The sequence below is a fragment of the Diabrotica virgifera genome, chromosome 5 (assembly GCF_917563875.1).
Source record: "Diabrotica virgifera virgifera chromosome 5, PGI_DIABVI_V3a".
In the NCBI taxonomy this organism is placed as follows: Eukaryota; Metazoa; Arthropoda; class Insecta; order Coleoptera; family Chrysomelidae; genus Diabrotica; species Diabrotica virgifera.
This window is the reverse complement of record NC_065447.1, coordinates 18,141,587-18,155,002: the sequence shown is the minus strand read 5'-3', so window position 1 is coordinate 18,155,002 and position 13,416 is coordinate 18,141,587. Positions and strand designations below refer to the sequence as shown.

At 34.3% G+C, this 13,416-nt stretch overlaps 1 protein-coding gene across 1 annotated transcript; it reads left to right on the top strand.

Annotated features, from left to right (window-relative positions):
- Window positions 1-4,103: 4,103 nt before the first annotated feature.
- LOC114332657 (gastrula zinc finger protein XlCGF48.2-like) lies at window positions 4,104-12,809 on the top strand. Its single transcript, XM_028282487.2, has 4 exons — window positions 4,104-4,470; window positions 8,237-8,699; window positions 9,368-9,766; window positions 12,426-12,809. The coding sequence occupies exons 1-4, from the start codon at window positions 4,105-4,107 to the stop codon at window positions 12,509-12,511; spliced, it is 1,314 nt and encodes a 437-aa protein (XP_028138288.2). The 5' UTR covers window position 4,104; the 3' UTR covers window positions 12,512-12,809.
- The last annotated feature ends 607 nt before the right edge of the window (window positions 12,810-13,416 follow it).

The window sequence follows — 13,416 nt, the reverse complement described above, 5'->3', positions numbered from 1 at the left end:
TTCACTAGGTTCACTTACGTTTAGCCTTTTCGTAAAAAAGGTTTCAATTGAAGCTTGTCTCTTCATAACGAAATGAGCTGAACTATATAACAACGGATAACAACAAACGAATAACAAATAAAGCAAACTCAACACCACTTAATTGCAGTTTGTAACTGACGCTTCTCTGAAAACAATCAACACAGCATGCGCCGAGAACGTTCCGCACAGCGTTGCCATATCGCTAAAATTAAAGCGGTAGTAAGTAAAATGTACTGGCTCCGTTAAGAACGACTCTGAGCAAAGTTGCCGTTTAGGGAGATCCCAAAAAAGGAAGGGGAGAATAATGCACGGACGTAAGTGAGGGGTTACCATAATTAGCACCTACTTCCGAGTCCGAGCTTTTTCCCCTTTTTCTTGTTTAATGTCTTAACAATTTTTCTATTACATATTTTTCAAAAATTTTGGAATTCATTTGACAATGATAATCTCCACTATAAAATAGTAGTGTAGGCTCTATAAACCAGTTATGCTCCTTGGATAAATCCTTCCGAACAGCCAGCATGCACAACAAACAGTATATATCAATCTCCATAAAATCAATCAATCTCCATCCACTTCAATATTTTGTGTTAACTTGTATTTTTTAACTTCATCAACCATTTTTCATTTACAGTCGAACCCGCTTATTAGAATCCCTGTTATAGGAATATCCCGGTTTATGGAATATAAATTCGAGTTCCCGAAACGTTTCCATTTACTCCTTAATAAATTTATCCTTTTATTGGAATAGGTTCTAATTAGATAATACCGCTTATTAGCATATTTTGCAGGTCAACGACTATTTTTTTTTTACAATTTTACTAAAAATTTAAATTATGTTTGGTTATTATGGTCAGTCGTCAAGGATTATGGATTAGATATTATTAGGGTAATAAATATTTATTACTTTGTTACGAGTACCAATTCGATTTTTAGCCGACAAATGCATGGGTCATAAAGTAATTTTTATTTGTCTACACAAAGGCACTGTTGCCTGCTATAAAATTGTTAGAAGCAGTTTATTTAGAATTCACCCAGAGAGGCTTATGGCTTTGTTAAATTCAATTCATCCATTTCTTGCCGCCAATAAAAGTTCCATTCAACCAATGGATTAAGGATGACCGCACGGATTAACAACAAAAGCTATAATTACCGATAATTTCTCAAGAAAAAATAAGTAATTTTGTTATATGCATTTTAATAAGAAAATATTTACATATCTACATATTGCATACATTTTATATTAATTACCTACTGCTACTGTATTCATTCACATATATAATATAATGTAATTTGGTATTTAACACATACATAGATAAGTAGTAGTTACACTACTGTATTATTGACGCAAAAAGACCTAAAACCATTTACATATACTGATTATGTAGGTGTACATTATATGATATACATATTGGCATAGTATGTAAAACTACACATTGGCATAGTATGTAAATAATATTATTACGTATATTCGGTACACTGATTTCGACTAGCCACCAATGATCGGTTATTAGAATATCCCGGTTATAAGAATATTTTTCCCTGGTACAAAGGCTATTCCAATAAGCGGGTTCGACTGTATTTATTTTTATTTCGGGAGGGGCCCGGGCCCCCTCGGCCCCCCCCTTATATTCGCCCTTGATCCCAAGTATGTAAAGCTTTTTACCCCCTCAATGTTGTATTCTCCTATTGTTATATTTTGTGGCTGCCTTATTTCTGTGTTTTTACTTACCTGCATATATTTTGTTTTGTTCTGGTTGATTTTCAGGCCACTATTTTGTGCAGCTCGTTCTATTTGATTGAATGCCTCTATCATTTCTCTTCTTGATCTTGCGATTATGTCAACATCATCTGCAAATGTTAGTATTTGCACGCTTTTATTAATTATTGTTCCTCGAGTATTGACTGTTGTGTCCTTCATTATTTTCTCGAGTACAATGTTGAACAAGATGCATGATAGAGCGTCTCCCTGGCGTAGTCCCTTTTTCACATCTATTGTTTCCGTTAGTTCGTTTTGTATCCGGATTTTACTTTCTACTTTTAGAGATTCTTTTATCAGTTCTATTAGTTGTGTTGGAATATTAAATTCTTTCATTGCTTTTATTAAGAATTCTCGGTTTATATTGTCATATGCGCTTTCGAAGTCTATGAAGAGATGATGTGTGTCGATGTTATGTTCACTTGTTTTTTCAAGGATCTGTCGCAGAACAAATATCTGGTCTATTGTTGACTTCTGTCTACAGAAGCCACTTTGGTACCTGCCAACTATTTTTTCAGCGTGTGGTCTAAGTCTTTCATAAATGACGTTGGACATTATTTTGTATGCTGCATTCAGCAGCGTGATTCCACGGTAGTTTCCACATTCTAACTGATTCCCTTTTTTATGTAATGGTAGAATAATACCACTATTCCACTCCGCTGGTAGCTGTTTAATTGACCATATCTTTGTTATCAATACATGTATTGTTTTCTGTAGTGCGTCTCCTCCTTCCTTCAGTAATTCCGATGCTACTTGATCCGATCCCGGTGATTTATTGTTCTTTAATTTGTCTACTGCTGTTCTAATCTCGGCTATTTCTCGGCAGGGTTCTTCTCACTCCCATCTCCTTCAAGCTTTTCCGTAAAATGTTCTGTCCATCTTCTTAGTATCTCTTGCTGTTCTATCATTGGATCATGCTAAACAAAAAATTCAAAAAGATTTTATTAGCTTATGAGTTTCTCGATTTTGACTTTTTTATATCACTCAGAAGTCAAAACAACGAATTTTTTTTTGCAAAAAAGGGTGAAAATTAACATATTTATTATTGTAAAACAAAAAATAAGCATACAACAAAAAATATCTCGACAGCGTTACCTCAAGGAATGTCTAAAGAAAATATATACAAAATTTCAGGTGGGTCGCTCAAGTAGTTTTTGAGTTACAATGTCTACAGCCTGTGAAAAAAGCAGTTTGAGGAAAACGCGTTTAAAGTATTCTCAACATTTATTTTCAATTTCTTTTTTGTCTTTCAAATCGTAAAATGATGCACACCGGAATATCTTTTTGAATCGCGGAGTAATTTACTAAAGAAAATGAGAACAGCTGTTGACCGTTGTTCACTACGTTCAAGTGTGCTGGCGCGAACCTGCTGCAAATCGAGTCGAAGGTAGGGCTATTCAACACTATCTCCCTACCTTCGACTCGCTTTGCAGCAAGTTCGTGCCAGCGCGCTTGAGCGCAGTGAGAAACGGTCAACAGCTGTTCTTATTTTCTTTTGTAAATTACTCCGCGATTTAAAAACATATTCCGGTGTGCATCACTTTACCATTTGAGACAAAAAAGAAATTGAAAATAAAAGTTGACAATATGTACTTTAAACGCGTTTTCCTCAAAACTGCTTTTGTCAGGCTGTAGATTTTGTAACTCAAAAACTACTTGACCAATTCACCTGGAATTTTGTATATATTTAGATATTCCTTGAGGTAACGCTGTTGAGATATTTTTTGTTTTATGCTTATTATTTGTTTAACAATAATAAATATGTTGATTTTCATCCTTTTTTGCGCAAAAAATTTCGTTGTTTTGATTTCTGAGTGATATCAAAAAGTCAAAATTAGATAAAACTAAAAAACTCGACAGATCTCGATAAACATATAAGCTAATAAAATTTTTTGAATTTTTTGTTTACCATGATCCAATGATAAGTTCGAATGTCCACCGCAAAATCCATTTTTTTTGAGGTGTCTTTAAAAATATTGCCACCGTTGGATTATTTTTCAATATTCTTTCTTGAATTTTTTTCTGAGCATTCTTTGAATTATATTGAATACGCTTATTTAATTTAAAATTAGAATAATTTTTATCATTCTTCCAAAAAAATCACAAAAATGTGCTTGAAATGTTAATTTTAGCCCCTACGCCCCCCTTAAGGATAGCTATGACACGATTTTGCTAGGCAACTCATGCTATAAATATTTGTCTATGTATGAAATTTAATAAAAACAAGCTTTCATCCGACAAGCAGATGGGTACAGATCGACCTCCTATTCGAATCTTAGACTATTAGTCTGGATTAAACCATTTATTTGTTTTACAGACAAACTATGAATTTCCCATCATTCGGAGGGCATTTCGCAACAGCGCTGCCAACGATTCATCAATTCGCGGCGAAATTTTCGCAAGGCAACGCCACTACGCCACTGTGTCCACCGCCAGAAACTAACCAAAGATATACTGCCAATGGAATACCATCCTTCACCCAACATCACCATGCTAATCCGCAGCAGATGCTGAGCACAGTAAATTCTAGTAAGTTCCAGACCAACTACATCAACCAGACAATATACACGCAATCTTCCAGCAATGGACAAGACAAACGGCAACATTTTGAACCTCAGGAATTGGCGCAGGAGCTGTGTGCGGTTATGCTTCAGCAGGGTCAACAACATCAGGAAAAACAAAAGGAAAAGGTATTTATCCGTTTTTAATTGAAGTATATACAGGGTGTTTCATTGGGAAAGTAACATACGTTAACTGTAGAAAGAGGACGATTAGGTGGTCTCAAAAATACCATACTTAATGGGTCTTACTTCATTAATAACAAAGAAACTGGGTGCGTTTTATCTATTTTGCCATTTTCTTATTTGGTTCATAACTTTTTAACCACACTGTATATTCATTTTATATTTGCCACGCAAATATTCTTTAAGGTGTATAATCAACCAATGTATTTACAATTGTAAAAAATCCAGGTCCTGATTAAAAAAATAATGGAAAGTGTTCCGACCTAAAAACACCCTGTATATTAATTTTTTTTAAATGGATTTTGCATTTGAAAATAGGATGAAAAACTAAATTTAGTGGTATACTTTGAATTTTTGGCAAAATGATTTTTCTGGTAAAATTTTGAATTTGAATTCTGAAATTATGTGAATTGCGAGAGCTTAAAGTAGAAAAAAAATTTAAATACGACTTAAAACTTGTTAACCACACTGTATATTTAATCTTTAGACTTAAATATAATTTTTTAATGTTTCTAATCAATTAATTTATTTACAATTATAAAAAATCCAGGACCGCGTTAAAAAATATTGGAAAAATGTTACGACCCAAAGAAAACCCAAAATAATGTATATTAATTTTTTTTTAATGGATTTTGAATTTGAAAAGAGGATGAAAAACTTCATTTAGTGGTATACTTTGAATTTTCGGCAAAATGATTTTTCTGGTAAAATTTTGAATTTGAATTCTGAAATTATGTGAATTGCGAGGGCTCTAAGTAGAAAAAAAATAAAATGCGACCTAATTTTAATTAATACCATTATTAAATCTAAATTGGTACAATGTTAACATTTCAGTGTGTTTTATGTATTTTGTTGAGGACTATTTATTATTTATTCATTAATTAAAGGTAAATATTTGTTATGAATTATTTGTAGCCATAATAAAGAAACACTGAAATGTTAATAGTTTACCAATTTTGATTAAATGGTGGTATTAATTAAAATTAAGTCACATTTAATTTTTTTTTACTTCGAGCTTTGCAATTTACATAATTTCAGAATTCAAATTCAAAATTTTACCAGAAAACGCATTTTGCCGAGAATTCAAAGTATACCACTAAATTTAGTTTTTCATCCTATTTTCAAATGCAAAATCCATTTTAAAAAAATTTAATATACAGTGTGTTTTTGGATCAGAACATTTTTCCAACATTTTTTAATCCGACCCTGGATTTTTTATAATTGTAAAAAATTAATTGATTGGACACATTAAAAAATTAGATTTAAGTTTAAAGATAGATAAAGATACAGTGTGATTAACAAGTTTTAAGTCGTATTTCAATTTTTTTCTACTTCAAGCTCTCACAATTCACATAATTTCATAATTCAAATTAAAAATTTTACCAGAAAAATCATTTTGCCGTAAATTCAAAGTATACCACTAAATTTAGTTTTTCATCCTCTTTTCAAATGCAAAATCCATTTTAAATAAATTTAATGTACAAGGTGTTGTTTTTGGGTCGGAACATTTTTCCAATATTTTTTAATCCGGACCTGGATTTTTTATAATTGTAAATAAATTAATTTATTGTACACCTTAAATAATATTTGCGTGTCAAATATAAAATCAATATACAGTGTGGGTAAAAAGTTATGAACCAAATCAGAAATTGGCAAAATAGATAAAACACCCGGTATCTTTGTTATTAATGTAGTAAGACCCATTATGTATGGTATTTTTGAGACCGCCTAAGTGTCCTATTTCTACAGTTAACGTATGTTAAGAATGTATATAAGAAAGAAATTCTTTAAGAAAAAAAAAATAGAAAATAAATAAAAATTTTAAAATTAACAACCTAAAATTTCTATTACTGCTCAATTTCTAATATCCCGAAAAGAAAAATTAATAGTGTGTGGGTCCACCTCTGTGTCGCTTTAGCGCTCTAACTCTATTTGGAAGACCTCTTATTAAATTATTGATGAACTGCTGCGGTATACGTTCCCAAATCGCTAGTAATGTATTGGCCAACTGATCTAAGGTTTGGGGCGGTTGAAGGAGCCTGTTTTGTTGCCTAGACATTTCGGCCCAAACATGTTCAATGCAAGTCATATCAGGTGAACACGGTGGCCACTCCATTCTTGTAATGCCATGAGCTTCTATACTCTATACACTCGTTGACAATTCTCGCACGGTGAGGGCGAGCATTATCATCAATCAGAACAAATTGTTCGCCTATTGCACCAAAAAATGGAACAACTATTGGTACTATGAATCTGTCTCGATATCGTGTAGCAGTCATTGTCTCATTAATTAAGACGACTAAGTCCGTGCGACCGTCAAAACATATGCCTCCCCACACGCAAACGGATCCACCTCCAAAAAGAGTGGTTGGGACTCTCAGATTTTTATTGTAACGCTGTCCTCTTTCCCTCCACACCAATATTCGGCCATCATTCGTATACAAACCAAATCTAGACTCGTCAGTAAAGAGACAATTCGTTCAATTTTCGAAATTCCACTGATAATGTTCCATCGCCCAGCGATATCTGCATGCACGCTGCTCCCTAGTTAGTCGTGGATGGGTAGCACGCCGTCTAGCCCTTAAATTGGATGCATGTAACCGTCTTCTGACAGTTTGACTGGAAATCGCTCGTCCAGTAGCATGCCTGAAGATACTGTTAATTCTGGAAGCCGTGAATGTTGGGTTTCTTCTTGCCGTCAGAACTACAAAACGGTCTTGCCGACGAGATGTAGATCGTTCTCTTCCTCCTCCATGCCTGTATGTTGCAGATCCAGTTGCTGCATACCGATTCCATGCACGACTTATCACAATTTGCGACACATTTAGCCTCATATCAACCTCTTGTTGAGTTATGCCTTGTTGGATCCAACGAACTAATTGCTCGAGCTGCACTAGTTCTAAACGTCTTTGCGGCATAATGTTTTTGTGATAAATAGATTTCTTGACTTATTTACAACTGGTAAAGCCAATAAAAGCGCTTTTATACGAATGATATATTCATGTTTGGAACAACATTTCTCTCTTTGTACGAGATAAGGGCCGATAAGAATAGGGAGAACAAAACCACATGCAAAAAATATTGGCAATAAAGATAGCATATAGAGTATAGTACAGGCAAATATTTTAAAAATAGTTTTATATGTTAATTTTAGGAATTTTAAAATTATCCACTTCAATTGTTGAGTAGTGTATTTAAAAGTATACACTTGTTCAATTTGCGTGCCATTAGTTAAGATGTTTTTGGCCAGTACAAGATTGGCCACGTATTCTGTTTTGGAAAAGTTAATTTTAAGTTTAACTCGTGTCTAAGAGCTCTGAAGGTCTTGAAGAAGTTGGCAGGCATGATCTACCCTCGTCTGCAAACCTCAAGTTGTTCAGAAACTCTCCGTTGATGTTGACTACAATATTTTCCCAATTATTGTTTCCTATAGCACTCTGTAACAAAGCGGTGAATTAGAAGAGATAGGTTCTCCTTGCCTACTACCCCTCTCCAAGGGAAATATGTTTGTGTCTTCTGTCACCCTACATGCAGCTGTTGCGCTATTATATATACTTCGAAGAGGGGTTTTGTACTTTTGCTGAATACTGCACTCTGTAAGAGTGCACTTCTTAACATGGAGCTATGCTGGACTGAGTCAAACGCTTTCTCAAAGTCTACAAATATCAATAACCTAAAAGCTGTATACGTATATATAATGATTTATTTTTAGCCTAAATTGGAAACAAGATCATCACCTCCACAAAACCAGCAAAGAATTGTCCAACAACCCCCGACGCAAATCAGCCAACCTGAACAAAACCAAAACAATCCTACTATGCCTTCTGCTTGGCAATCATTGACCACGCCCAGCGCCACCGTTGCCAACTATTTGTCCCATCTGCCGTCGTCTACTTTACCGTTAAGCATCCATCATTTTCTGAAGTATTCTTCGGAAAACTTGAAGAAAGAAAACATCCAGCAGCTTAATATTCCTAATAATACCGACAATTTAATTCAAAATAATTCGTTGAATTTAAATCTAAATACAAGTTTTGGGTCTACCGTGAACAATTTGGCGATTAATAGTTTGAACACGTTAAACACTTTGAACACTGGTCAGATTCAGAATGTTGCACAAACGAAGAAAAAGAAGAAGAAAGTTGAGAAGGAAAGGAAGCCCAGACCTAAACCAGGTAAGTCTTATATAGGTCCATGAAATATGTTATAATACTTTGCAAAATATCTTCTTCTATCCCTGTGGTCGTCCGAATGCACCCAATGTCGTCATCCAGAAGTTTGAGCCAATCTGATGATATTTGGTCAGAGCCTGGAGATTTCCCATTTTTGCTTTGGTGGCTTTGTCTACTTCCGCTTTTAAAATACTAGGACCAGTATTCGTAAACTTTGTGGTGTTAATTGGTGGCCTCGTATCCAGGAAGAGCTCTTTTATGTAGTTGCAAAACATACATAGTAGAAAACCTAACTCATCTCAAATAAATAAAATGAGACCTGTCATTAAATCTTCCTAGTATTTATCCTGAATTATCGGTTATATAAATTTTCATTTTACTTCCTTTCACATCATGATTTTCATTTTCAACGAAACGACACTGGTTGCAGTATTGTGCATTGTTCGACATCATTGTATGAAAAAACAGTCTATTGTTCGATAGTTAGAAGGTCTTGGTAAGCGAAACTTTGACTTGTATGATGGAAAACAAAAATAGCAAAAAAGTATGTTGATTTTTCAACAGTGAGTTTGTCCCGTTTATTATCAATAAATATTAAAATATACCTACACATTGTAAATTACATATTTCATAAATTTCATACATTATAAAAAAACGGAAAATCTTTCTAGGTGAAATTCGTCTTACAACGGCTTTAGACGGCTCGACCCTCTACTGCTGCCCCGAGTGCCACATGGCTTATCCAGAAAAAGAACTACTAGAGCAGCATTTGGTAGGCCACACTTTGGAAAGACGTTTCGTGTGTGACATCTGCGGTGCCGGTCTAAAGAGGAAAGACCATTTAACCAGACACAAGCAGTCTCACAACCCGGAGCGGCCATACGTGTGTACGGTGTGCCTCAAGGCGTTCAAACGGAAGGAACAACTCACTCTCCATTTTGTTATTCATTCGGGTGAAAAGAGGCACTTGTGTCCGGAGTGTGGGAAGGGATTTTACAGGAAGGATCATTTGAGAAAGCATACCAGGTCGCATATTGCTAGGAGAGTTAAAGCAGAACTGTCGCAACAAAGTAAGTACTTGTATAAATTGTGATGAATTATCTATTGATTCTCGTAGTATCTAGATTTGAACAACAATTTTTACAAACAACAATTTTGGTGTACAAATGATACGTACACCATAGATGTACACATATGTCCAAAAGTTTGGAATATTGGAATATTTCATCTTTTTATTGATTTTTATATATAAACTCTTCTAAATAGTTAAACATCATTTTGCTTCAATTCTCATCAATACTAAATAAATCTCAAAACCAGATAACCGATATACAAAAAAATTATTTAATATATTGGAGTGAAAAACTTACAATGTACAACTTACATTTAAAAATAAATTAGTATAGATAAAAATAATTTTTAATAAAACTAATAATCAGTATTTCCTCCATTGGCCTGTATGCATGCCTGTAGGCGATTTGAGATGCTGCCGATTAACTGGTCGAGCTGGGCTTGCGGAATTCTGTCCCATTCTTCACTGGCAGCATCTTCTAGTTCTCGAAGTATGGTTTCTCCATGGGGAGATTGTTTCGCTTCTTGATGCGTGTTTTGAGAATGTCCCAAGCATGTTCAATGACGTTCATGTCGGGGGAATTCGAGGACCACTGTAATGTAGATATTCCTTCTTCCAAAAAAAATTGTACTGCTGCTGTTCAATGAGGAGGTGGGTTGTCATGCATAAACACAAATCCATCACCTACTGCCCCTCGGAATAGACACACGACAGGATTTAAAACTTCCTCGATGTACACAGCACCAGTGACTCTTCTCTCCAGAACCGGCAGTGGCGTCCGTGTACCACTCATAATACCACCCCAAACCATGATACTGCCACCTTCAAATGGGACACGCGATTAAGCTGTTTCTAGTCGGGCTTGTCGTCCTTGGGCCCTCCAAACCAGTGTTCTTCGCGAATCAGAAACCAAGCCAATTTTTGATTCATCAGAGAACATCACGTTATTCCAGTTAGGACCATAGTGCACCATTTCTCTACCCATTGCAACCTTACTATTTTGTGTTGGTAGGTTAGTTTAGGAACATGTAAGGGTCTTCTACGATACAAATTTACCGCATTTAGTCTGAGTGTTTTTGTTTGCCGTGAAATATTCAGTCCTTGAAGCCTAGCAATTTCTCTGGATATACAGTCGAACCCGCTTATTAGAATACCGGTTACAAGAATATCCCGGTTTAAGGAATAGAAATTTGAGGTACCGAAACGTTTTTATTAGTCACCTATGATCGGTTATTAGAATATCCCGGTTATAGGAATATTTTTACTTGGCACAATGGCTACTCCAATAAGTGGGTTCGACTGTACCACTTTTAGATTCCAGACGATTTCTTCGAGCTATCAATGTTATCTGCCGGTCTTGTACTGCTGTTGTACATCGACTTCTACCACTTCTGGGGCGATCCTTTACGTCATTTGTATCTTGGATTTTTTTTTAATGTTTGATACAGCACTCTGAGTAACATCAACAATATTCGCGATATCACTTTGAATAAAGCACTGTTGTAACAAAGCAATTACTCTAGATCTGTCAAAATGAGATATCACGTTTCTATGTATTTTTAAACGGCTCAACTCAAATTTAAACAAAGACTGAAATGTGCTAATACGCTAATCAGTTGAATGTGACCAAAATGAAAAAAAAGGTTTCAAATTTTTTATTATTTTCATTTAAAGACGCTCTAGAATCTAGAATGAATATCAACAACAGTTTTGAAACCACCATAGGTGTACATATATTATTTGTACGTATTCCAAACTTTTGGACATGGGTGTATAATGTATATTGTAGATTCTCTTGTGTCCGCTATTCATCATTTAGTTCGCTTCGGGAACCGCTTCGGCGTTTCTCGAATTAAATTTAAAGCTGCCTTTCCTTAGAAACATTAGAAAATTATGCCAAGAACAATTAGACGGAAAACAAGCATAATACGAAAACATCGAATAAATGCATGAACACATCAACGAATTGATACATGCGGTAGCACGAGAAACTTTAGGACAATTTGAAAAAAAGAAATATGTAAATAAGAGGTAACAGAAGAAATGGAAGACGGATTCAAAATAAAAAAACAAGTATGCTAAAAATGGCTACGTACAAAAAATGGGAAAATAGACAGCAATATGCTAGACAAACGAAATAATAAAAATAAATATTGAAAAATAAAGAGAGAAGCATTGGACAAAAAGTGTATGGAACTCCAGACAAACTGTAACAATGTAGCAACCGATGTGAAACAGTAAAGCAAGTAGATCATTTATCTTGCCCATAACATCCTCAGGACATCATATATATCCTGGGAGAGGTAAACGCTATATACGTATGGAGCAAACCACGAAGCCCCACGTTGAGCGCCAATTTGTAAAAATGTAGCAACCTATGTGTAACAGTAAAGCTAGTACCTAGATATCATTGTGTGCTAATTGTTTAACAATATTGTTCTGAAGCTATTTTCTTGTGGTATCTTAATGCAATTTACTATTGTAGGTGGAATAAGCCACAATTTTACTTTAAAAGAATTAAGTTTATTTGACGTTTCGATTTCCACTTCGAATAATGATTTCAGAAGTGGAAGTTAAAATTATTGTGTTGAATACATTAATGTTTTCGCAGTAGTTTACTAGATATGACTATAGGATTTAATGTTATCTGTTTCTAGGTACAACCTCTCAGGCACTACACCTACAAGTGCCTGCTCCTATTGCTTCCAATAATATGACGATTTCGTCTTGTATTCTTCCTTAAACACTTTACAAATCAGTCGAAAATTCTAGTACTAAATGTGATGAAAAAAGAAGAAGAAGGAAAACTACAAAAAATTGGCGTGGTAATTTTTGGCTGTGATATTTTTTATTTGTAAAAGATTAGCTATCGACGTAGATTTGATCTACTTTAAAATTTAATAGGATGTAGTTTAAGACTTTTGACAAGACAAAATCAAAATGAAATTCAAAATTTGGCTGTTAGAGTTTTTTATATATGTATTGAGTGTCATTTAATATACTTGTAATATAAGTATATACATACTACAATATTATTAAAAATACAGGATTCTTATTGAATCACATTTTATTTCAACAGATATTATAATTTTTAAATTTAATGAGGAAAAAACTTTGCTTGTATATAAAGAATAATCATTAAAACGTAAGACATTCAATACATATTTGTAATTGGTTCAAAATTAATATAAATAAAACATAATATGAAGAGTACAGGGGAAAACAAGGAATGTCACCTTTTATACATATTGAGATAAACACCAATAGAGGTTTAATTCTTATATCTAAAAACTACTTAGGAAATTCTTAGCAGAATTCTAGTAATTATTGGTCTATAATCTTAATATAATATTAATCTATATTAAGTTATTAATTTAATAATGCACCAAAAAACTGCTAACATTCCTTATTTTTGTCCAGTGGCGTGCGGACAATACTGGTCCTTCGCCTGGATACAAATTCTTAAAAAAATTATATAGACTGATATTTCTGTTCTGAATCGATAGTAAAGTAGATAGTACTCAGTTTTTGCTACCACAAGGCGAGAAAAGCCAAAATTCATGAAAATGTGACATTCCTTGTTTTCTCCTGTACTCTTCATAAGCTACGGCCGTATCAATTATACGGGGCCCCCGACATACAGGGCTC

What these genes read in the sequence shown, in the direction of transcription:
- LOC114332657 (XM_028282487.2), top strand. Translation starts at nt 4,105, where the DNA reads ATGAATTTCCCATCATTCGGAGGGCATTTCGCAACAGCGCTGCCAACG. An exon ending in AGGAAAAACAAAAGGAAAAG is followed by an intron (nt 4,471 to 8,236) that starts GTATTTATCCGT and finishes ATTTATTTTTAG; the next exon opens with CCTAAATTGGAAACAAGATC. An exon ending in AGCAGAACTGTCGCAACAAA is followed by an intron (nt 9,767 to 12,425) that starts GTAAGTACTTGT and finishes ATCTGTTTCTAG; the next exon opens with GTACAACCTCTCAGGCACTA.